We start from the raw sequence: 26434 nt of genomic DNA, 5'->3' as shown, positions 1-26434 counted from the left end.
CAACTTTAATCCTTATTTTGTGGCCTTGATTAAAGATTCTTTTTGTTTCATGGAAACTATGGATCAACCCTATATTTAATCACTAATTAAGAGCACTAAAGGTAACATTTCCAAAGAGAATGCACTACTAATAAAGTCCTCAAACCTAAAAATTGCCAACCAAATGCCTCTTGGTCTGAGTTATTCCAGTACAGTTGGAGGTGGAGCTATTGCAGAGGATGCATGAGTGCTATTGTATCTCTGACCATCTAAGATGAATTATAAACCAGAGGTGGTGACTTGAGGCAAAATATCTCAAAATTTATTTGTTTTACAAAAAGTAAAATGTTTATAATGAAGAAGAATCTAAATTAGATCCTGTAAAATGAAGTGATTCCATGGGCTTTGCATTAAAAAAGTTAGTAGACCCCCTCCCCAATCCTTTTAATTCTTATTTGCATCTATTTGGGTTTGTAAATACATCATACTTACTGTATTGTTTTAAGTGGAAATCCTTTGGCAAAATTTTCCCCTCCCATATTTCCTACCTAAATTAGACACTTAAAGAAGGAAATTAATTAGGAGAAAGTTAACCCAGTTCTTCCAAACTAAGCATCAGAGTCTTATAGTATACCTTCACCCCTCCTCCTGGCCTTTGATGACACAATTTCTGTTAGCCTCACCACTGTTGCTATAGAGACAGTGATATCACCAGTTGTGATTCTGATGTCACTTACCAGTCCTAACAAGGGGCAGGTACATGGAAGGCTGGAGGAGGAAACAAGATCTTGAGCTGAGCAAGAACATCCCAGCATCTTTGTTGACTTTCAAAGTGTATTCTGGAGTCTTCTGTAGTCACTATTCCAGTACTACAAAGGTAGGATATCCCACTGGACTGATAAAACAGCTCATTTTCTGATCCCTATAGTTACAAGGGAGAATTCATTGACCAGTGATGGGTCTCTGCCAGCCCATTTTAATTTTACATGAGTCTTCTGGAAATATATGAACTTCTCACTTGGCAGCATTGCAGCTAAACCTACTATCTTTGCTGAAGTTTTTACTTTGTTGCAGGTTGACCAGATTTTGCCCATCCTTTTGGAGATATGCCTGGTTCTTACTCCCTGCTTCTTAGTTTTATGATGAGACTGGAAACTCAACTCCATGCTGATTTTTCCTCTTCTTTGTGTGCCTGTTCCAAAAGTTCTTTTCTTTCCAGTGCTCTGACAGCAAAACCAGACTGGTATAGCTCTGAGTCCCAGTTCTCATCCACTTTCATCCTCTCGCTATTATTTCTGAAGCTTTGACTAAATAACAGAACTGGAAAATGGCGAGATATATAGATAACCATGTTGAGAAAGTGTCTCTCCTAATAGGGCACTAGAGGAAGGAGCTATTACTAAGAAAAAGTAAAAATCAAGGAGATCCACAGACAAGCTAAACAGTGAATAGTACAATTGAGAGAGATACACACACTAATAATCCTTATTTAAACAAAACCAACTGAAACAGATTTCAGCAACCTAATTTGTTGGGTGTCTAACAACATGCCAAATTCTTAGGGAATGAGAGAGAAAAATAGAATTTACATAATAGAGTACATTATTTCTTTAATAAAACCCAATTAAACTTCAAAACTTGATCAGATACGTATCAACTTTACAAAAGCTTCATGTATTGCATTTGTAATTTCAGCTTTTCTATAAATTTAGGAACTTTGAGTAAATAGGAGCCTCTTGCTTATGATAGGAGAAAATGCCTTGAGATAGAGCTAAGGTTTGGGCTACAGCAACTATAACCACATCCCATATTTGTGTTGTTTATGCCCTTGCTGGCTGACACACAATCATTCGCATTCCTCCTCAATTATTATTGAAATAATAATCACACTGGCATTTTTAATGAACATTAAGCTCAGTCCTATAATTGGCTGAAGGATCCCTCTATTGACTATAGAAAAATTTCATGGCTTCCAGGATGTTAACCTGCTGAACTGTAATATTTAAAACGATATATCCACTGGTTTTAATATTCCCCTCTCTGGGCCTCTGTTTCCTAAATAAGGGAATGAGAATAAATGGTTTCTAAGGTAAATTTAACTTTATACTGTATGTAGCTTTCTTATCTCATCAAATTTAATAGATAACACAAAACAACCTTTTTTATTTTCCACCCTAACTCAAGGACATTATTCACCAACTTTGAAGTTAAGAAATGTATTTATCCAGTCATTGGCTAAATTAAACTCTTCAGGTTGTTTTTCCTCTTTTCCGTTTCCTTACGGAAAATGTATATAGATTTAGAAGTTTAAATGTCATTATCATCAAAAAGGATTTGATCATCTCTTTATATATATACGCTATTATCCAGGCTAATTTAGGAAGCTTAAAGTTTAAAACAAACTTAGTGGATGCAAATAAATATGTAGAAGACATAGAAAAATAGAATAAAAGTGTTAGGACATATGTAAGTGAAAGTGTTTGCTGGCTATATATGACTAGTAAGTGTACTTTCTGTTTGTGAAAGAAGTACAAGAGCACTTCTGAGATGCTGACTTACTAGTATTACTGAAATAGGAAAGTGTGTTAATAAATCATTGGGTATTTATATCTTAAATCTCTAGGGTGAAATTATGCCTAAAAGGAGTCAAGCTTCAAGAAAGCCTAATTGTATGGCTCACCATGATAGCAAACTTGCACAATTTTTTTTGTTCTCATATTTTACAATTTATGAAAGAAAAATTGAGCTATCTGGAATTAGAAATAAGCAGCATCTGTATGCATTTTTCCTGCACACAATTATTAAACACCAACTTCAAGATACTAGCTACTATGAAGGATACCAAGATAAGAAAATGCATCTGTCCTCTTAAAGCCAGCCATCTAATAAAGGAGATGGAATATATGATATATGTGAACAATTAAAATGATAAAGAGAATATAAACATTGAAACAATGTGTGATGGAAACTTTGATAATGGAACAATCACATTCAATTCTATATTTAGAAAATATTTCATGGATGGGTAAGATTTGACCTGGACTATGAAGCAAGGTGGGATTTAGCGAGATTTTTTAGGGTGCTGGTTGTATATTGCAAGAGAGTACAATTGAACATCTTAGTAGAGGTAATATATGGAAGACAATTGATCTGGAAGCTGATTATGACATTAACTATTCATTTCCTCGTATAACATGAGGATGATATTTCTCTCAAGTTCTTAAAGGAATACGTACAAAGTGTTTTGAGACCCATGAATTCAGGGTGCTTATTCTCCATTCTAGCTATTTATCTACTGACTTCCTTTTCAAGCAAGTTTGAAGTTAGACTAAACACTTTCAGTTTCCTCATTGTTAAATAAGCCTATATATCAATGATTTGAAAGTGGAAAATAATCATTTCAGAAATTACTGACCAGAAGATGAAACCCTTTTTTCATGTGGAAACCATCTGACTGCACCAAGAATAAGATCTGGACTTTAAATTTGAATGTCATCTTCTGATTATTCCTTATGTACTACATGTGAAAAATAATGAATCCAAATCATTATTTGGTAATAAGAGCAATAGGGTTCGTATGTAAAAGTAGTATCTTTGTGCTTTTCCATTGCAGATTCCTTATATTACATGGCAGGAGGAGTGGGTAAACTTAGAGATAGTAAAGACAACAACAAATTAATCAAGAGCTTTCTTCATATTGAAGAATCTGTCCTCAGTAAGAGTAAGTGATCACATAATTTCCTTACTTTTGGGGTTTAATTTTCATCCTTTTGCATTGTGATATATAGCTTAAATAAGTCAGTAGGTCCTGTTGATGTAGTCATTTTCTATTAGAATTCATTTATTAAGATGAAACATAAACATTAGTTAAGAGACTTGCATGTCATCACTCCAGGACAGTCCATTTCCAAGACTTCTCATTCTTTGGCCAAGTAGTAGTGCCATCCATTTCTTACTTTATGGTAATGATTCAGGCATAAGAATACTTATATTTAATAGTGAGCTTCTAAGAGACAATATGAGGTTTAACTTCATAGACATTAATAGATTCCTCATTGAGGTTAAAATAACATTAAAAAAGATAACAAAAAAGGTTATAAATTTCAGAGAAAATTTTTAAAGGAAAGAACATGTAATTATCTTTCAGGAGCTAGCCATCTGCCTCAGAGAGGATCTCCCCCATAAGCCCAAACCCAGAGATTCTCAATTCTAGATGTGTGTTAGAATCACCCACAGAGCTTTTAAGAAATTCAAAGCCTAAGTTCCCCTACCCTAAAACCATTGAAACAAGATTTTCTGTGGGGTGGTATCTCAGATTCAGTATTTTTGAAACAGCTTCCTGGGTGATTCTAATCACAGTGGAGAAACCATTTCTTACCCATGGAATCATATTACAGTGTCAGGAAGAGTAAAGGAAAGTGTTTCCTGGGCTCAGTAATCAAAGCCAGTGATTGGGGTGTTAAAAATAGGTTCAAATCCTGTGGGAACAAAGCACAAAATTCAATGTCACTATGAAAAACAGGAAAAGCTTTTGGACTTTATTTTAGCAGAATTTCAGTATATTTGTTAGAATCAAAACATGAATGTATGTGTATGTTTCACAAAGATGTTTAGGGATGTTGGGGAAGGGAAAATTGGCCATCTTATTCTATCTTGCTTATTGAAAAAACATAGATCTAAGCAACATTTATAGTGAAGGGCACTATCAGTGTGGAAGTCTAGTGATGGAAATTTGGCATGGAAAAGGGGAAAAAGAGAAGCTTCTCATACCTATAGATTATGAGTCAGAAAATATCATAGTAATTAGTCATATTCCCAAGGACTATCAAACAAGATGCTATGAAAAGTGGATGAGAATAATGCCAAAGGAGTATTTTGAATAAGGGCTGTGATGCTCATTTGTGAAGTGATAGGACAAAAGCAGCAAAGATAAGCAATTCTTTCAAGAAAAATGGCTACAAATGACAGAGGTATAGTAGCAACAAGAGGGAGGCTTTCAGTGCAAGGAGACAACTAAAATGAATATCAGCTTTCTGGCTTAGAAGACCAGATTGATGTTGGTATCATTACAGAAATTAGAGAATAGAGAAAAGTGTTAGGAGGGTTATAAAAGAATCAGCATCAGCAAGGGTATTGCTGCTTCCACCTACAAATTCCCATTACGTGGTGCATATGACATCTCTCTTCTGCCATTCAGAAGTTTGGCTGAACCAGTGAGACAGAATTTCTCCAGGATCCTTGGGTAATTGGAGGAGAGATTGATCTAAGGAAGAACTACTAGACTTACTGCTAAGAAAAGTAAGTTAGTGGTCTACAAATTAATTAAAAACAAACTGTATATTACTGTAAAAAATAGTTAGTGGAAGAAAACAGGCAGAGAGAAGTAAATTAACTTTATTTTCATCATGTTGAACTTTGACCATCTACTGAAAATCCAAGATGTGGAAGGGCCGTCAAGCAAGGACACTAGGAGCAGGACATGGCTGCCTAGGTTCTTTCATGAATAAATGTATATTAACACCTCTTAATAGCCCAGGCACTGGCTTTAGCAAAAGAGATATAAGAAATCTTTCTGCAGTTGGGAGCTAAGGATGAAGCTGTTCACAGTTAGATGAGTTCGAAGTAGCTCTTGGGATAGATCTCTATTGAAAGCATAGATCCTATTTTTCACACCTCGACTACTCACCTTTTTCTCCTTACTTTTATACAACTTGCCCTTCTGATGACCATTTATTATTTTTTTTCTAGTTCCAGATGTCGGACAGGGTTAACTGGTTACAAAGCCAAAATGGGGTATGCAAAGTTGATGTTTATTCACCCGGAGACAGCCAGCCCCAAGACTGGAAAATGGTAAGTTTTCAACCTCCTTGCAAGTATTGGGTCAGCAATATGTGGAGAGCCATTAGGAGTAGCCTCATTTTCTCCATCCCACCAGCCACCTGTTTTTGAAGACTGACTTTTTTGGGGGGAAAATGAATTCTTTAAGGACAAAAAATTTGCATCTATAATGTTTGGAATACATCCCTATACTATGGTATTTATTAGGAGAAATACACTGTAATTAATGAAAAAATATATATTACAGCTGTAAAAGTTTATTCATAAAAAGTATTTCTGAAATGTAGGCTGTCTCAAAATTGTCAGAAATTAAACCCTCTTCTAAATAATATTGTCATTCTGCCTTCATTGTTCAACAAACATTTATTAAATACTTACTAATATCAGGCACTTAAGTCAGGATCCCATCAGAAGATGGAAACCACACCAGTACTTTAATGTTAAAAAACTGTTTATCAAAGGTGGTTACCCAAGTTAACTATGAAAAGCTGTAAAGAGGACTCTCAGAGTTCTAGAAGTAACAAATGCAAAAGCAGTTACTACACCTAGGCTGAGAGAAAGTTAACAAGGAAGAAACTAAGAATCCACAAAAGTTCCCTCTTTCTCAGACAAAAGCTGCTTAAGGTTTCTGTGGAAAGAGTGTGGTTGCCAGAGGAACACACAGCCTGCTGCTTCTAAAGACACTTGCCAGAGGGTATAGGTGGGCCAGAAGGGAAACCTTTTCCTCCTGCTATGACCAGAGAGTATCCCCCACAATGCCTTCTATTAACAAAGCCAGGGGCAAAAAAAGAAATGTTTAATGGATCCAGTTCCAGTGTCACAAAGCAAGACAAAGAAGGATTAACTTGAAGTTGAGAGACAATAATAGATGAACTAGTACTGACTCTTAGGGTCACATATATAAAAATAGATAGCATTCTCTCCCTGTAAGGATTTCATAAACTAGTCGAATCACTATTGTAATCCTTATCCTTAGTATCAAACACTTATTTGCATGTAATGTTACATGACCAACCTTCTGTTTGTCCAAAATATAGTCTATCTTTATATAGCCTAAGAGATAAAACACTTACATATCTATGTAAGACATTAAGACATATTAGATAATAAATATCCATTTACTATACAGTAAGTGCCAACCAAATGTGCTTCTACTAGATCTTTTACTTACCTCTGCTTTTATTTAGAAAAACAAAAGATAGATGAGTTTCAATATTAAATCAAATTAACAGAAATTTATTCATGTTTTAGTAAGTGAGAAGCACTCTGAAGAATGAAAAAAATAATAATTTCTGCTCTCATAGACTTTACCATTAGTTTGGGAAAATAAAGAATATACATGAAAATATAAATGTAATTTAAAAGCTCTAAGTAACTGGCAGACACTAATTATAAGAAATTTATGATAATACACCAAAAGGATTTTCTGGATAATGATTGTGGTAGGTGTTTAAAGAACAGATCATTTCAAAGTGGGAGATAGGACAAATTTTATAAGTATGTTTAATTGAGCTAGAAGTGAAGAAGAATAGGATAGAAGATATGTACAGCATGGGCCAAAAGTAGATTTATGGTTGTGAGTGTACAAAACAGAGCTTAATCTTATATTATTATTTATTAATTATTGTATTATTTTCCATAAGAACAACTGTAAACCTACTTTTGCCCCACCCTGTATGTTGCCTTAAAACTAAGCTACTGAAACAAAAAATGACTGAGGAAACAAAATTAAACCCCTTAACCCCTTTCATATTCTTTGTCAAGACATGACAATTTTCACAGGCCTTAATTAAGAAAGACTCAGAAATAATTTGATAGCCACCTTCCCCAAGTGCTCAGGTTATTACTGCATAAGAAGAGAGGTAAAAGTTGCCAGATGTCTAAGGGGCTTGGAAGATATGGACGTTTGGTTGTACACTGCACTAATAGAAAAACGAAGGTGGTTCATTGTCAGTCAGTCATTATAGTTTCATCAGCCATTTTTGCAAAATTCTCCTGGATCAAGTGGATTAATAGACATAGGGTACACACATTTTAGGTTTAAAAAACACAGACAATAAAAACCTATAAACACAGCAAGCTAAGACAACTCTTTATACTCCATCAAAAAGCTCTATGCCATGCTGTAGGTTTATAGTTTTTTTTTAATATTCTGCAAAAAGAATTGAAAAGTATAGAAGAATAAATCCTACATTTGCATCAATAAGACTTACCTGTACTGTTTAGTCCAATTATGGAAACATATCTGTTTGCAGAGAGTGTACCTTTCTTTAAGTAAGTACTTATTATTAAGGGATAATTTTCAAAAAAAAGTGTAAAATCAAGATTCCCAATCAGATATGAAAATGAATGCATGTTAAAGGTTTTATTTAACTCATTGATGAGGAAGGTGATGAGGTATTAAAACCAGTTCAAAGAATAAAAACGATATTTATAGATTAGGAATATTGAAATAAATGCACAAATAGAGGCAAAACTGGCCTTTCCCACAGTGGGGAAGGGAAGTTAGCTGAACTTCTACTAGACAGAATTTATATTCTATGTAATATAATTTATAGTATATGTTTATAGACATATAGAATTGTTTTGCATTGCTATCATTATCTACAGCTTACAGAGGTGTAAAATAGCTTCTGTAGAATCAGAAATATATTAAAGCTATAATAGATATGTCCAAACTTTTGGTGTCTCTGGGCCATGATAGAATAAGAAAAATTGTCTTGGGCCACACATTAAATACACAAACATTAATGAAAACTGATGACCAAAAAAAAGGTTTAAGTAACTTTATGATTTTGTCTTGGGCCACATATGGCCCATGGGCTGCAGATTATACACCCCTGTTCAATATCCCTAGTCTATAGACTATAGACAATGCATAGTTTTCTATTGAAGCACAAGATTTTTTTCCCTATAGTTGCCTTCATTTTAATAAAAACTCTCAAAGTAAGATAACTTTTAGTCACAAAATAATGACAGTCTAATCAGATTTGGTGTGATTATTTAAATAAGTGCAACCACTAGCAGGCCTTCTTGAGTTTGCTTTGCTGGAAGATTTCTTAGGGAATCTCAGATTGGACTTGTAAAGCCCTTTATTATTTGCAACCCCAAGACTAGAAATTCAAGAGTGAAAAACTCTCTCCACCAGGTTCTACCTGCAGTTCCTAGAACAAGTGTGTATGCCATTGGATTTCTCTGATACCATGTCCCTAAATATAGTCCCAACCACTTACATTAATCATAACTTTTTATCGAAGTATTTTCTATTCTTTCTATTTCACAAAGAAAACTGAGGAGGAAGAGGTATATAATTAAAAATTACTACACACCAGTAAAGTACAGACCAGCAGTACTCATTAACACATATAGGACAATTTATACATCCACACACATCTTTTTTTTTAAGATTTTATTTGTTTATTTTGAGAGAGAGAGAGAGAGAGAGAGAGAGAGAGAGACATCAATGTGTGGTTGCTGGGGGTCATGGCCTGCAACCCAGGCATGTGCCCTGACTGGGAAATGAACCTGCAACACTTTGGTTCGCAAACCGCGCTCAATCCACTGAACTACACCAGCCAGGGCCCACACACATCTTTTATACAACCTAAGTGGCAAAAATGAACACATTCTTTAATAGACCCAAAGATACAGTCTTTCTGTGTAGTAATAAAAAATAAAAATAAAAAGCATATAAAGTATATGGTTTATAAGTGTTAATAAATACTTATTTATTAGTGTTTCAGTATTCTATTTTATTTAGAAATGATCTAAACATTCCATGAATATTCATAAATTAACCCAATATAATACAAGTCCACTGTTTTAAATCATATAAAAATGTTGAAAATTTATCAAGCTCAAATACTATAAAACATAACTTGAAATAAAGTTTTCAAATGATTATTCAAAATGATTAAAAACAAATTTATATTTTTCATGATCTTAAACATTTTTTTTAAGTTAAGATTTTTTTTAAAGATGAGAGAGGGAAGGGAGAGAGATAGAGAGAAAGAGAGAAACATCAATGTGTAGTTGCTGGGGGCCATGGCCTGCAACCCAGGCATGTACCCTGACTGAGAGATCTTAAACATTAAATAAAAGTAATACTAACTTATTGAATCTGATAACATAAATTTATGAAGAGTATATCCAAGTAAAATAAAAATGTATACTTGTATTACACTTAATACTGATAAATCAGAAAAGACATACCTAAATTTTATATATTAGGGTAGCTAAAAAGTCCATATGGTTTTTATGGTTTTTTCCATAAAAGGAAAGACATATTTTTCATTTTCACCAATAACTTTATTGACTTGGATATTTTGAGTATGTTAGCTAAGTCCCACATGATATAATGTTGATTGTTTTCAATTAATGTCTCGATTTGATCCCTATCACCTTCAACTGGTCTACCTGACCTTGGAGCATTGTCCAGAGAGAAATCTCCAGCACAAAACTTTGCAAACCACTTTTGACATGTTCAGATTAGTCATAGCACCTTCTCCATATACTGCACAAATCTTTATTTGCACTTTTTACCTTTCTTAAAATAATAAAGTATAATATGCTGGAAATGTTTATTTTCCTCCATCTTAAATATTAAAATGGCTACACAAAAATTCACCAATTTTGATAAGTATTTTTTTAAATGCATGCTGAAATGATAGCTGTCGCCATGCAATCTAACAAAATTGTTTCAAATGAAGTTAAAGACAACTAAGCATTATGAGTCATCTTATGGAAAAAATCAAACAAACTTTTTGGGAAACCCAATACAAATTAACTTTTATTTTACATTTGCTAAAGTTAAAATAGTTCCTTTGAACTAAGAGTAGAGAAAATATTTTTTAATGATCTCTTGTTTTTTAACTTTAAATGTTTTTTAATTACAGGTCATACAATATATTAGTTTCAGGTGTACAACTCAGTGATTAGACATTACATAGCTTACTAAGTGATCACCCTGATAAATTTACTACCCACCTGATACCATACATAGTTATTACACTATTACTTATTGACTATATTCCCCATGGTGTAATTTACATCCCCATGACTATTCTGTAACTACCAATTTGTACTTTTTAATCTCTTCACCTTTTTTACCCAGTCCCCAACCATCCCTCACATCTGGCAACTGTCAAAATGTTTTCTGTATCTAAGAGTCTATATCTGTTCTGTTTGTTTGTTAATTTTCTTACCTACTCTTGTTTACCTAACTTAGACTTACATAACTTATCTAACTTAATAAAGATTTACCTAACTTATGTAAACTTAGGTTATTAAAATATTTCTGAATTAGGCTCTATAAGAATACTTTTTCCAGTCAGAATAGAGATATTTTTAGTTTAATAGACTTTATAATCTAACTTATTAATACAATGTAGAGGTAAAAAAATTATTATTTAATGCTTTTCTGAATGACAGATGCATAATGATACAAACCTAGTAGTTTATAGCCTCAGTCAGCCATTAGATTCAATTATACAGTTTTCAACAAAAAGCCACAAGGCATACAAAGAAACAGGAAAGTATGGGCCATATGAAGAAAAAACTGAAATATATATGAAGCAATTACTAACAAAACTAAAAGGAGAAACAGACAAAAACAATCATAGTTGGGGACCTTAATACTCCAATGAGAGCTCTATGTAGATCATCTGCACAGAAAATCAAGAAAGGAATGTCAGCCTTAAATGACACATTAGACCAGATGGACATAATTTATGTTTACAGAGCCTTTCATCCCAGAACCCCTTCTTCCCTAGTGCACAAAAAAGCATTCTCAAGGATAGACCATATGTTGGGTCATGAAACTAGCTTTAACAAATTCAGAAGACTGAAATTATACCAAGCATATTCTGTGTCCACAATGCTTTGAAATTAGAAATTAACTGCAGCCCTCACCAGCATAACCAGTTCATTGGGCATCATCCCACAAACCAAAAGGTCATGGATTTGATTCCCAGTCTGGGCACATACCTAGGTTATGGGTTCAGTCCCTGATCAGGGCACATACAAAGGGCAACAGATCAATGTTTCTCTCTCTCATTGATGTTTTTCTCCCTCTCTTTCAACCTCCTCTGCCCTCTATCTTAAAAAAAAAAATAGAAAGAAAGAAAAAAATCAACTTCAAAAAGGAAGTAAAAAAACCCAAAAATACGTTGAGAATAAAAAAACATACTACTAAAACATTACGGGGTCAAAGGGAAAAAAAAAAGGTGAGATCAAAAGATATATAGAGACAAATGAGAATGACAATATGACACATCAAAACTTCTGGGGTTTCCAGAAAGCAATAATAAGAGGGAAGTTTGTGTCATTACCAGCCTATCACAAGAAACAAGAAAAAACCCCAGTAAACAACCTAACATTACATCTTAAAGAAGAACAAAAGCAACCCAAGGCCAACAGAAGAAAGGAAAAAATAAAAATTAGAGCAGAATTCAAAGAACTAGAGAACAAAAAGACCGTATAAAAAATTAATACAACAGAAAGCTAGTTCTTTAAAAAAATTAATAAAATCAAAAAACATCTGGCTAGACTCCCTAAGGAAAAAAGAGAAAAGACTCATATAAACAAAATCAGAAATGAAAGAGGAGAAGTTACCACAAACATCACAGATATACAAAGGATTATACTAGAATACCATCAAAGATTGTATGCCACCAAATTCAATTCTAGAAAAAATGGATAAGTTCCTAGAAATATATAACTTCCTAGACTGAATCATGAAGACATGGAAAATCTGCCACAGCAATCAGACAAGAAAAAGAAATAAAAGGCATCCAAATCAGAAAGGAGGAAAAAAACTGTCACTGTTTGCAGATGACATGATAGTATACATAGAAAATCCTATAGACTCCACCAAAAAACTGCTTGACCTAATCAATGAATTTGGCAAAACAGTGGGATACAAAGTCAACATCCAGAAATCAAAGGCATTTCTGTACACCAACAATGAAACAGCAGAAACAGAGATCAAGGAAAAAATCCCATTTGAAATAGCAAAAAGAAAAATAAAATATCTAGGAATAAACCTAACCAAAGAGGTAAAATACCTGTATTCAGAAAACTACATAACACTCAGGAAAGAAATCAAGGAAGACACAAACAAATGGAAACATATACCGTGTCCATGGATTGGAAGAATTAATATCATCAAAATGTCCATACTACCCAAAGCAATTTACACATTCAATGCAATTCCTATTAAAGTACCAATGGCATATTTCACAGTCATAGAGCAAACACTTCAAAAATTTATATGGAATCATAAACGACCCCGAATAGTTGCTGCAATTTTGAGGAAAAAGAGTAAAGTAGGAGGGATCACAATATCTGACACTAAACTATACTACAAGGCCACTGTAATCAAAACAGCCTGGTACTGGCATAAAAACAGGCATGTAGACCAATGGAACAGAATAGAGAGCCCAGAAATAAGCCCAAGTCTCTATGGTCAATTAATATTTCACAAAGGAGGCAGCAACATAAAATGGAGTAAAAATAGCCTCTTCAACAAATGGTGTTGGGAGAACTGGACAGCCATGTGCAAAAAAATGAAACTTGAACACCAACTTACACCATATACAAAAATAAATTCAAGGTGGATAAAAGATTTAAATATAAAACGTGACACCATTAAAGTCCTAGAGGAGATCGTAGGTAGGAAAATCTCAGATATTTCACGAAGAAACTTTTTTACTGACTTGTCCCCTAGAGCAAGGGACATAAAGGAAAGAATAAACAAATGGGACCTCATCAAAATTAAAAGCTTCTGCACAGCTAAAGAAAACAGTATCAAAATTAAAGAGAACCAACTGTATGGGAAAACATATTTGCCAATGATACCTCACACAAGGGTTTAATCTCCAAAATATATAAAGAACTTACACTACTACACTCTAAGAAGACAAGGAATCCAATTAAAAAATGGGCAAAGGACTTGAACAGACACTTCTCCAAGGAGGACATACAGAAAATCCAAAGACACATGAAACGATGTTCAATATCGCTAGCTATCAGAGAGATGCAAATTAAAACCACAATGAGATACCACTTCACACCAGTCAGAATGGCCATCATAAATAAAGCAACAAACAACAAGTGTTGGAGAAGTTGTGGAGAAAAGGGGACCCTAGTGCGCTGTTGGTGGGACTGCAGACTGGTACAACCACTATGGAAAGCGGTATGGAACTTCCTCAGAAAACTAAAAATGGATCTGCCTTTTGACCCAGCAATTCCAGTGCTGGGGCTCTATCCTAAGAATACTAAATCGCCAATCCAAAAGAACTTATGCACCCCGATGTTCATAGCAGCACAATTTACAATAGCTAGGTGCTGGAAGCAACCTAGATGCCCATCAGTAAATGAATGGATCAAAAAACTGTGGTACATTTACACAATGGAATTCTATGCAGCAGAAAGAAAGAAGGAGCTCCTACCCTTTGCAACAGCTTGGATGAAGCTGGAAAACATTATGCTAAGCGAAACAAGCCAGGCAGTGAAAGACAAATACCATATGATCTCACCTTTAACAGGAACCTAAACAACAAAACAAAGAAACAAGCAAAATATAACCAAAGACACTGAAATAGAGGACAGGCTGACAGTGACCACAGGGGAGAGTAGAGGGAATTTCAGGGGCCATTGGGAAGGGTTCACGGGAACAAACTTAAAGGACACATGGTCAAAAACTAGGGGGAGGGTGGTAATGGGAGGAAAGTGGGGAGGGGTGGGAGAGGGGGCTGGATTGGGGGTAAAAAGGAGAAAACTGCATTTGAACAATGATTAAAATAAAATTTTAAAAAAATGAAGACATGGAAAATCTAAATAGACTGATAAACAGTGAAGAAATTGAAACAACCATCAAAAACCTCCCGCAAAATAAAAGTACAGAAACAAATGACTTCACTAGCGAATTCTAACAAACATTCAAAGAAGATTTGACACCTATCCTTCTCAAACTCTTCCAAAACATTGAAAAAAAGGAAATACTTTGTAACACATTTTGTGAGGCCAACATAACCCTGATATAAAAACCTGGCAAGGATAACATTAAGAAAGAAAACTACAGACCATTATCTCTGATGAATAGGGATGCAAAAATCCTAAACAAAATAGTAGCAAATTGAATACAATACACTAAAAAATAATATATCGTGATCAAGTGGGATTCATTCCAGGGGCACAAGCATGGTTCAACATATGCCAATCAATCCATGTCATACACAACATTAACAAACAAAGGATAAAAAGCATACAAACTTATTAATGGATTCAGAAAAAGCATGAGGTACAACATCATTTATGATCAAAACACCTAATAAAATAGATACAGAAGGAAAGTACCTCAACATAAACAGGCCTTATATGACAAACTCTCAGCCAATATCATACTCAATGGTGAAAAACTACAAGTTTTTTTTCTAAAATCAGGACAAGATAAGGATGCCCACTCTCACCACCCTTATTTAACAAGTTCTGGAAGTCCTAGACAGAGTAATCAGGTAAGAGAAAAAAATAAAAGGCATCCACATAAGGAAGGAAGAAGTAAAAGTATCACTTTTTGCAGATGACATGATTGTATATATCAAAACCCCTAAAGACTCCACCAAAAAGCTAATAGAAACAGTAAACAAATACAGTCAAATTGCAGGATATAAAATCAATGCACAAGGATGTACTGCTTTCCTATATACTCACAATGAAACTTTATTAAAAAATGAAAAAGAAAAAAAATAATTCCTTTTGAAATTGCAGCCAAGAGAATAAAATACCTAGGAAAAAACTTAACAAAGGATGTGAAGTAATATATACTGAAAACTACAAACCATTATTAAAAGAAATTGAAAAAGATACAATGAAAGGGAAAGTAATCCATATTCATGGATTGAAAGACTCAACACAATTAAAATGGCCATATTACCCAAAGCAGTACACAGATTTAATGCAATCCCCATTAAAGTACCAATGTCATTTTTAAAAATATACTTTATTGATTATGCTATGACAGTTGTCTCATTCTTTTCTCCCCTTTATCCCCCTGTGCCCTGCACCATCCCTTCCTTTAGCAATTCCCCCCTTAGTTTATGTCCATGGGTTGTACATATAAGTTCTTTGGTTTCTCCATTTCCTACACTATTCTTAACATCCTCCTACCTATTTTGTGCCTACCAATTAAGCTTCTTATTCCCTGTACCTTTTCCACTATTCTACCCCCTCCTGCTATCCTCTGATAACCATCCCTGTGATCTCTATTTCTGTGGTTCTGTTCCTCTTCTAGTTGTTTTCTCAGCTTTCATTTTTGTTTTTTTAGATTCACTTGTTGATAGTTGTGAGTTTGTTGGCATTTTACTCTTTATATTTTTTATCTTCTTCTTTTTCTCAGATAAGTCCTTTTAATATTTCATATAATAAGGGCTTGGTGGTGATGAACTCCTTTCACTTGACCTTACCTGGGAAGCACTTTATCTGCCCTTCCATTCTAAATGATAGCTTTGCTGGATACAGCAATCTTGGATGGAGACCTTTGCCTTTCATGACTTTGAATACTTCTTTCCAGCCCCTTCTTGCCTTTAAGATTTCTTTTGAGAAATCAGCTAACAGTCTGATGGGAACTTCTTTGTAGGTAACTGTCTCCTTTTATCTTGCTGCTTTTAAGATTCTCTCCTTGTCTTTAACCTTGGGTAATGTAATTATGATGTGCCTTGGTGTGTGCTTCCTTGGGCCCAACCTCTTTGGGACTCTCTGAGCTTCCTGGACTTCCTAGAAGTCTATTTCCTTTGCCAGATTGGGGAAGGTCTTCTTCATTATTTTTTCAAATAAGTTTTCAATTTCTTCCTCTTCCTCTTCTCCTTCTGGCACTCCTATGATTCAGATGTTGGAATGTTTAAAGTTGTCCTGGAGGTTCCTAAGCTTTTCTTGATTTTTTTGATTTCTTGTTTCTTCATTCTGCTCTGGTTGAATATTTATTTCTTCCTTCTGCTCCAAACTGTTGATTTGAGTCCTGGTTTCCTTCTCGTCATTGTTGGTTCCCTGTGCATTTTCCTTTATTTCACTTTTCATAGCCTTCATTTTCTCCTCCATTTTGTGACCATATTCAACCATTTATGTGACCATCCTGATTACCAGTGTTTTGAACTGTGCATCTGATAGGTTGGCTATCTCTTCATCACTTAGATGTATTTTTTCTGGAGCTTTGATCTGTTCTTTCATTTGGGCCATTTTTTTTTTTTGTCTCGGCATTCCTGTTATGTAGTAAGGGGTGGGGCCTTAGGCATTTGCCAGGGTGGGGCAACTTAAGTTGCTGTACTGTGGCACCAGATGTGGGGGAGTGGTCCAAGAGGGAACATGTGGCCCGCTTAGCTCTCTGCTGGCTTCTAGTCCCCTCTGAGGCTACCCACAAGCAAATTGGGCCCTTCTAGTGCAGATTCTCAAGTGGGTGGGTTTGTGTTCATTCTAGGACCCCATTTGTCTCTCCAATGAACTCTCTTGTGATCCTGGGATTTTCTCCCATTGCCTCAACCCCCACAGAATTTTATAGCCAGAGGTTTTGAGGCTTTATTTCCCTGAGCTGGAAACCTGGGTTGGGTGGTTCGTCTGGCTCCCCAGTTGTTCCTCCTAGTCTATCCACATGCAAATGTGGGACCATCCACTCCATCAGCCACTGCCTTTCCCACTCCAGGTCCCCCAGCCACTGCCTTGCTGTGCATCCTCTTCACTCCAGCTACCCATCTCCGCCCCTCCTACCAGTCTGGATGAATGTTTCTTCTTCAAATCCTTGGGTGTCAGACTTCCATACAGTTTGATTTTCTGGAAGTTCTGTTTGTTTTCTGTTTTTGAATTGGTGATTATCCTTTATTTGGTTGTGCAAGGAAGTAAAGCACATCAACCTACACCTCCATCTTGACTGGATCACCCAGTGTCACTTTTTAAAGAGCTAGAACAAAAAAAAATCATCAGATTCATATGGAATCATGAAGACTCAATAACCAAAGAAATCCTGAAAAAAAAAAAAAAGAATGAAGCCACCCTGGCTGGCGTAGCTCAGTGGATTAAGCGCGGGCTGTGAACCAACACATTGCAGGTTCGATTCCCAGCCAGGGCACATGCCTGGGTTGCAGGCCACATCCCCCAGCAACCACACATTGATGTTTCTCTCACTCTCTCTTTCTCCCTCCCTTCTCTCTCTGAAAATAAATAAATAAATTGAAGCCAAAGGTATCACACTACCTTATGTCAAATTATACTACAGGGATATGGTACTGGCACAAAAACAGACACAGAGACCAATGGCACAGAATCGAGAGTCCATAAATAAAACCACAGATACCTGAACAAATAATTTTTGACAAAGGAGCTGAAAACACACAATAGAGAAAAGAAGGTCCCTTCAATAAATGGTGCTGGGAGAATTGAGAAGCCACATGCAAAAGAATGAAACAAAATTATAGTTTGTTCTCATGTAAAAAAAATTCAAAATGGATCAAAGATGTAAATATAAAATCTGAAACAATAAATTACATAGAATTTGACTCCAAAGGTAAGGGAAGTGAAGACAAACCTAAATAAATGAGACTATATCAAACTAAAAAGTTTCTTCATGGCAAAGAAATAAAAAAAAAAAAAAAAGGCAACTGGCTGAGCAAGAGATATTTTCAAATAACAGCCCCAACAAAAGGTTATTATCCAAACTATATAAAGCACTCATAAAACTCAATAGCAAACAAGCAATCCAGTTTAAAAATGGGCAGAGGTTCCTTTTTCTCCATATCCTCACCAACACTTGATAACATTTGTTGATTTAGTATTGACACCATTCAGGTGTAAGATGATATCTCACTGAGGTTTTAATTTTCATTTCTTTGATGATTAGTGATAATGAGCATTTTTTTCATATGTTTATGGCCCTCTGCATGTCCTCTTTGGAGAAGTGTCAATGCAGGTCTTTTGTACATTTTTTAGTTGGGTTATTTGTCTTCCTGGTGTTGAGTTGCATTAGTTCTTTGTATATTTTGGAGATTAAACCCTTATCAGATGTATCATTGGTGGAAATGTTCTCATACAGTAGGTTCCCTTATTAGTCTTCTTGATGGTTTCTCTAGCTATGCAGAAGCTTTTTAATTTGATGTGGTCCCATTTGTTTATTTTCTCCTTTGTCTCTGGTACCTTAGGAGATACATTGGCAAAAATATTGGTATGTGGGTATCTGAGATTTTACTGCCCATGTGGGATTGACTTAGGGAGGGGTGGGGATGAGGCTGGGTGAAGGTGGGGAATGGAAGAAAAAGCAAGAGCAATTATAATATCATAAACAATAAAAATAATTTTTTAAAAAAGAAAATGTGTAGAGGACCTGAATGAGATACCTCTTCCAAGAAGACTTACAAATGACCATCAGACAGTTCACCTTCACTAGCTATTAGGGAAATGCACACCAAAACTACAATAAGATACTACCTCACACCTGTTAGAATGGCTATTATCAAAAAGACAGGTAATAAGAAGTGTTGGATAGGTTGTGGAGAAAAAGCAACCATTATTCACTCCTGGTGGGAATATAAACTGGTACAACCACTATGGAAAACAGTATGGAGGTTCCTCAAAAAAAAAACTAAGAATGGAGTTACCATATGACCCAGCAATCCCTCTTCTGGGTATCTACCTGAAAAACTCAAAAAAATCTATTCACAAAGATATATACACCCTTATGTTCATTGCAGTATTATTCATGGTGGCCAAGAATGGAGACAACCAAAATATCCTTTGATAGAGGACTGAATAAAGATATGGTACATATATGTATTAAGGAATACTAGTCAACCATAAAAAAGATAAAATACTGCCATTTGCAACAACATGGATGGACTTTAAGAATATTATGCTAAGTGAAATAAATCAGTCATAAAAAGCTAAGAACCATATAATTTCACTCATATGTAGGATATAAAACCAAAACTTATAGACACAGTCAGACAACAGTATGGTGGTTACCAGAGGAAAGGGGGTGGGGGGATAGAAAATGGTAAATAGGGTCAAATATATGGTGGTGGAAGATGATCTGACTTTGGTTGGTGGGCACACAATGCAGTATATAGATTATATATCATAGAATTGTATACTTGAACCCCGTATGACCCTGTTAACCAATATTACCCACCAAAATTTAATAAAATAAAAAATAAGTGGTGTCTCCTGTAGACAACATATAAAAAAATAAAATAAAAATAAAATGAAAGTGTATGGGTAAACTGAAGACTAAAGGCCTGGGGAAAATAGTTTAGAATTTGAGATATATAGTATCATTGCAATCAACTCTGTTTTGTTCTGATGTGTGCTTCCTACTAAACCTCTGCTCTCCTGTACACACTCAAGAAATATAATCATGCATAAGCTTTATTTTCATTAATTTGGCCTTTTATTTAGATATTTTTCCTTTGGAAAATAAAAAGGAAAAATAATTCAACAGATTATGTATCTGAAAAAGCCATGATAACCTACTGTCTTAAAATGCTAAGAACTAAAGGAAAGATGTGGAGAAAGTTAAGAAAATAGTGTGTGAACAAAAAGAAAATATCAATAAAGAGAGAAAACCTACAGATAACCTAAAAGAAATGCTGGAGCTGATAAGTATAATAATAGAAATGAAAAATGCACTGGTGGGATTTAAAGGCAGATTTGAGCAGGCAGAAGAAATAATAGAAATGAAAAATGCACTGGTGGGATTTAAAGGCAGATTTGAGCAGGCAGAAGAAATAATAGAAATGAAAAATGCACTGGTGGGATTTAAAGGCAGATTTGAGCAGGCAGAAGAAAGAATCAGCAAGCTTTAGATAGGAAAGTGCAAATTATTAAGCCTGAGGAACGGATGGGAATACACTTGAAGAAAAGTGAACAGAGCCAAAGGGACCTGTGGGATATCATCAAGCAAACAAATATATACACTGTGGGAGTCCCAGTAGGAGAAGAGAAGGAGAAAGGGGCAGAGAGAATATATGAAGAAATAATGACTGATAATTTCTGAAAACTCATGAAACATGAATATAAACATCCATAAAGTTCAATGAACTTAAGATGAACTCAAAGAGACCAACACTGAAACATACTACAATCAAAATTTCAAAACACAAAGAAAAATTGTGTATGGGTAGAATTGATGTTTGTCACTTCCAGGCCTGGACCACAAAAAACTTTCCTATGCAGTCTTTCAAGATCTCTGTCATTCTCCATACACTGGCTTGAAGAAAAGATTCTAAGGCCCAAAAGAAGGTGAAACCATGCAAAAGCAGAGCCTGGGTCCCTGAGTCACTGCAATAAAGGCTGCTCACTGAATGCCCTCTCTAAACAAAGTGATCAAGCCTCTATTTTGTTACACTGATAGTTCAGGGGCTATCTGATTTAAAAATAGCATTACCCCAAACAATTGATTTTGTCCATGTCATTTTGTTGCCAAGAATTCCCATCCTTTTATATCTGACTGTTACAATGCTAAAAAGTCCATCTGAAATGTTAGTTCTTTCTCTAGCTAACAAGTCAAAAAGTGTTGTCCCTCTTCTAACATTAAATATATCTATTTTTATTATTTTATAGCATTGATCACTTAGCATTTAATAATATTTATGTTCATGTTTTCTCTCTGCAATAGATTGTGTGCTTCCAGAAAGTAAATCATATTTCTTTCATCTTCGTATGTTTTGTACTGTGTGTCATACTGTGTGTTGTACATAGACACTATGTAGGCATTGCATTATATAGGCAGTTAGTGTTAAACATCATTCATCTTCCCTAAATCATCTCTGCAGTAGCATACTATCAGGTTGGTCCTCCTGATGGTTAGCATCTACATTGGAACCCAGCTTTCCATTTCTTGAATGCTTTCTTGGCCCTGACTCCACCACCTTTTTTGTCACTTTCTTAGACATGCATAAGGGCAGCTTTTTTCCCTAAAACTTCCTCTTAAAGCTAAATATTGTTAATCGGGACATTTCCACTTTTTATTGTCCTTTGGTTCCAAAAAACAACTTTTAAAATATTCATTATAGAAACTCAGTAGTTTCCCCACACCTCCTACCTAGCATGAGAGGAATGAATCACAGCACACATCTCTACCCATACACTCTTCTACATCTTCTCTTTTCATCCAGAGTACTACTTCTCCATACATGGAGTAAGTCAGGTTTTATTTAGTACTTCCACAGCTGATTAATTATGTCTCACTGCATTACTCTAAAGATCAAGCTTTTTGGCTTCTCTTTTCTCTTAGCTCTTTTGAAGTCTAGTCTTTATTTGAAGTGTTTAAATAGTGTTATCTATCTGATATACACCATGTTAAGTATATAAGTTATTTTGTATGTATTATCTTATTTAATCTCATTTAATTCTAATCACAATCATATGAAGAAATTATTTAAAATAATTACCATATGAACAGCAATTCCACTTTTGTTTCTGAAAGAAACAAAATTACTATCTTGAAGCAATATCCACATCCTTATGTTTTGTACAGCATTATTTACAGTAGCCAAAATATGGAAACAACTCAAGTGTTCATCTCTAGATAAATAAAGAAAATTTTATATAATGGACAACTATTCAGTCATTAAAAAGAAGGAAATTCTACCATTTGCAACAACATGGATGAACTTTGAGGGCATTATGTTAAATGAAATAATAACTCAGAGAGAGAAAGAAAAATACCGCATAATCTCACTTATATGTAGAATCTTAAGAAAAGAAGAAAGAAGTCATAGACTTAGAAAACTGGTGGTTGCCAGAGGTGAGGGATGAGAAAAATGAGTGAAAGTGGTTAAAAGGTATGAATTTACAGTTTTAAAATAATTAAAGTCTTGGGGATAGAATGTAAAGCATGGTGACTATAGTTAATACACTGTACTTTATATTTGAAACTAGTTAAGAGAGTAGATTTTAAAAGTTCTCATCATGAGAAAACATAATTTGAACTATGTGTGGCAATGGATGTTAACTGGATTTATTGCTGATCATTTTGCAATATATACAAATATCAAATCATTATGTTGTACACCTATCTCAATAAAAAAAAATACTAAACTTTAAGCCATACAACAAAAGTCAAAACAGTAATACAAAGCTGCCCAGAGATCAAAGGGCTCTTCTCATTCCAAATGGGCATAAAATTTTTAGTTGATTTGAACTTAAGACAGACAATAAATACTAGCAAAACAGATTTTCTGTTGTGTCTTACCCAACAGAGAATAGCTCTCTATAAACCATAATTTTTTAAAGAATCACCAAGTGGTGAGGCAATAAAACAAAATTCTCAATCACTTCTGCCACTAGTGATTACTGGCTGTAAAGGAACCACAGTGAAAACAAAAAGCAAATTTAGTAGAGAGGACAATTGAAACTAGAAAAACAGAACACCTACATAGTTCCATTTCTACTTTGGATTTCACTTCTGGGGGCCAACACACACCTGGTACATTACTCTCATGATGACATTTACATCTATTAGGTGAATCTGTTGGACATCTTGGCAAAGACTTCCCAAAAGGTTTAAAGATCATTTTCAGAGAAGGGTAAAATAAAGACCCTCCTAATTACATAAAAACAAACTCATATTAAAGATAGTACTTAACTTATTAACTGGTGTCATTCAAAAGAGAATCTAAGATAAAAAATGAATTTATATATAGATCAGGAATATTGAAGTGAATGTGCAAATGGAAGCACCTTTTCTACAGTGTATCCTTCCTTGGCCAGAATTAACATGTGTACAGATAAGAATTATATTGTATTGCTATCAGTTATCTATGCTTTACAGAATTGTAAAGTAGGTCCAAGAGAATTAGAATCAGAAAGTGTGGAAGGGTATGCTATAAATTATGCATAGTTTTCCACTGATGCACAAAATTTCCCTATGGTAGTCATTGTTCATATTCAGAGAATCAATAAGACTTTGAACCAGGACTTCCGGCCAAGATGGAGGCATAGGCAGACACACTGTGCCTCCTCACATAACCAAGATAGGGACAACAATTTAGAAACAGAATAACAACCAGAACTGACAGGAAATTGAACTGTATGGAAGTCGGACACCAAGAAGTTAAAATAGACACCTTCATCCAGACCAGTAGGAGGAGTGGAGTCGGGCAGCCAGGCACGGGTCTCAGCGCCGAGAGCAGAAAGCCTTGGGACCAGGCATGTAAGGCATCCAGGGTGCACAAGACCTCAGCAGGTGGACCCCGGCAGAGGGGTGGCAACCATTAGACCCAGCAAGGTGACGATTGTGAATCAAGGCACTGCACACAACCCAGGATCCCAGCACTGGAAAATAGAGCCTTGGGGCACTGATTGAAAACACCTTTGAGGGTTGAGGCATAGGGAGGGATTTCCAGCCTCACAGGAGAGGTCGTTGGAAAGACCCATGGGGTCCTAGAACATTCACAAGCCCACCCACATGGGAATTGGCACCAGAGGGGCCTAGTTTGCTCGGGGGAAGTGGTGGAAGGGACTGAGGTTCAACGGAGAGTGGAGCAAGTGCCATTGTTCTCTCTTGGACCCCACCCCCACATATAGTGTCACAACCAGCAACTGGGGTGCCCCACCCTGCTGAACACCCAAGGCTCCTCCCCTCATACATAACAGGTGTGACCAGAGCAAAGGATGGGGTGGGTGAGGAAGAAGGTTCAAACAGAAGACCAAATGAAAGCTCCAGAACTAGTACTTTTAAGCGACCCAGAGATAGACAACTTATCAGATGCACAGTTCAAAGCACTGGTGATCAGAATGCTCACAGAATTGGTTGATTTTGGTTGCAAATTAGATGAAAAAATGAAGGCTACAATAAGTGAAATGAAGAAAAATGCACAGGGAACCAATAGTGATGGAATGAAAGCTGGGTCTCACGTCAATGGAGTGGACCAGAAGGAAGAAAAAACATACAACCAGGAAAGAATGAAGAAATAAGAATTCAAAAAAATGAGGAGAGGCTTAGGAACCTCCGGGACATCTTTAAATATTCCAACACCCAAATTATAGGGGTACCAGGAGGAGAAGAAGAAGAGCAACAAGTGGAAAACTTATTTATAACAAATAATAGCCCTGGCTGGCATAGCTCGGTGGACTGAGCACGGGCTGCGAACCAAAGTGTCGCAGGTTCAATTCCCAGCCAGGGTGCATGCCTGGGTTGCAGGCCATGACCCCCAGCAACCGCACATTGATGTTTCTCTCTCTCTCTCTCTCTCTCTCTCTCTCTCTCTCTCTCTCTCTCTCTATCTATCTATCTCCCTCCCTTCCCTCTCTAAAAATAAATAAATAAAATCTTTTAAAAATTTTTTTAAAAAAACAAAAAACAAATAATAAAGGAGAACTTCCCCATTCTGGCAAAGGAAATAGACTTCCAGGAAGTTCAGGAAGCTCAGAGAGTCCCAAAGAAGTTGGACCCAAGGAGGAACACACCAAGGCACATCATAATTACATTACCAAGGTAAAAATGAAGGAGAGACTCCTAGAAGCATCAAGAGATAAGGAGACAGTAACCTACAAAGGAGTTCCTGTCAGACTGTCAGCTGATTTCTCAAAAGAGACCTTGCAGGCAAGAAGGGGTTGGAAGTATTCCAAGGAAGTATTCAAATTCATGAAAGGCAAGGACTTACATCCAAGATTGCTCTATCCAGCAAAGCTTTCATTTAGAATGGAAGGGCAGATAAAGTGCTTCTCAGATAAGGTCAAGTTAAAGCAGTTCATCATCACCAAGCCCTTATTTTATGAAATGTTAAAGGGACTTATCTAAGAAAAAGAAGATAAAAAAACATATATAGTAAAATGACAGCAAACTCACAGTTAGTAGCAGCCACACCTAAAACAAAAGCAAAAAGAAACCAAACAAACAAGTAGAACAGGAACAGAACCACAGAAATAGAGATCACATGGAGGGTTAGCAACAGGGGAGTGGGAGGAGGAGAGAGGGGGAAAAGGTACAGAAAATAACTAGCATAGATGGTAGGTAGAAAATAGATGGGGGGGGGGCAAGAACAGTATGGGAAATGTAGAAGCTAAATAACTTATGACACATGGACATGAAGTAAAGAGGGGGAATGTGGGTAGGAGAGGGTGTTCAGGGTGGAGGGGAATGAAGGGGGAAAATGGGACAACTGTAATAGCATAATCAATAAAATATATTTTTTAAAAAAGACTTTGAACCAAGCACTAGGGCCAACAAGCAGCTTAAACCAGCCCTATAGAGGACTAGTACAACTGCTTTCTCTTCTTTCCAAGTCTTCAAAACACAGCAGTGAATAGACAGCACCAATTTTAGAGTAGGAACTGGATTTGGATACTAACACCCATCATGCAGTAGCTGTGAAACGTTAGTGAGTTTATTTAACTTCTTTATGCCTCAGTTTTTCTATCTATGAAACTGGAAGAGTAATGACATCCTTACAGGGTGTATATGATGATTAAATTAAATAATGTGTGTAAAGTACTTAGCACAATGCCCAGCAGACCTAAGTATTTAACAAATAGTACCTAGTAACTATATGTCACTTGGTAATTAAAATACCAAATTAATCTTTAAAGATGGGCAATACTTGTAATTTCCAGAAGACATAATTCCAATAATTACAAT

The 26434-nt window shown here is 35.6% G+C and overlaps 1 protein-coding gene across 2 annotated transcripts in view; it reads left to right on the top strand.

Moving 5' to 3' along the window:
• AKAP3 (A-kinase anchoring protein 3) overlaps positions 1-26434 on the top strand; it is a 43074-nt gene that overhangs the window by 1919 nt on the left and 14721 nt on the right. Inside the window, exons 3-4 of one of the 2 annotated variants that reach the window (XM_028532670.2) lie at positions 3593-3700; positions 5728-5829. In XM_028532670.2, coding sequence (XP_028388471.1) covers positions 5734-5829 — 96 coding nt within the window. In that variant the 5' untranslated portion in view covers positions 3593-3700; positions 5728-5733. Of the gene's footprint in view, positions 1-3592; positions 3701-5176; positions 5278-5727; positions 5830-26434 lie in introns of those variants that run through there. The other variant, XM_028532667.2, reaches the window with a different exon arrangement.

This window comes from Phyllostomus discolor, chromosome 2 (assembly GCF_004126475.2).
Source record: "Phyllostomus discolor isolate MPI-MPIP mPhyDis1 chromosome 2, mPhyDis1.pri.v3, whole genome shotgun sequence".
NCBI lineage: Eukaryota > Metazoa > Chordata > Mammalia > Chiroptera > Phyllostomidae > Phyllostomus > Phyllostomus discolor.
This window is presented reverse-complemented; position numbering and strand designations above follow the sequence as displayed.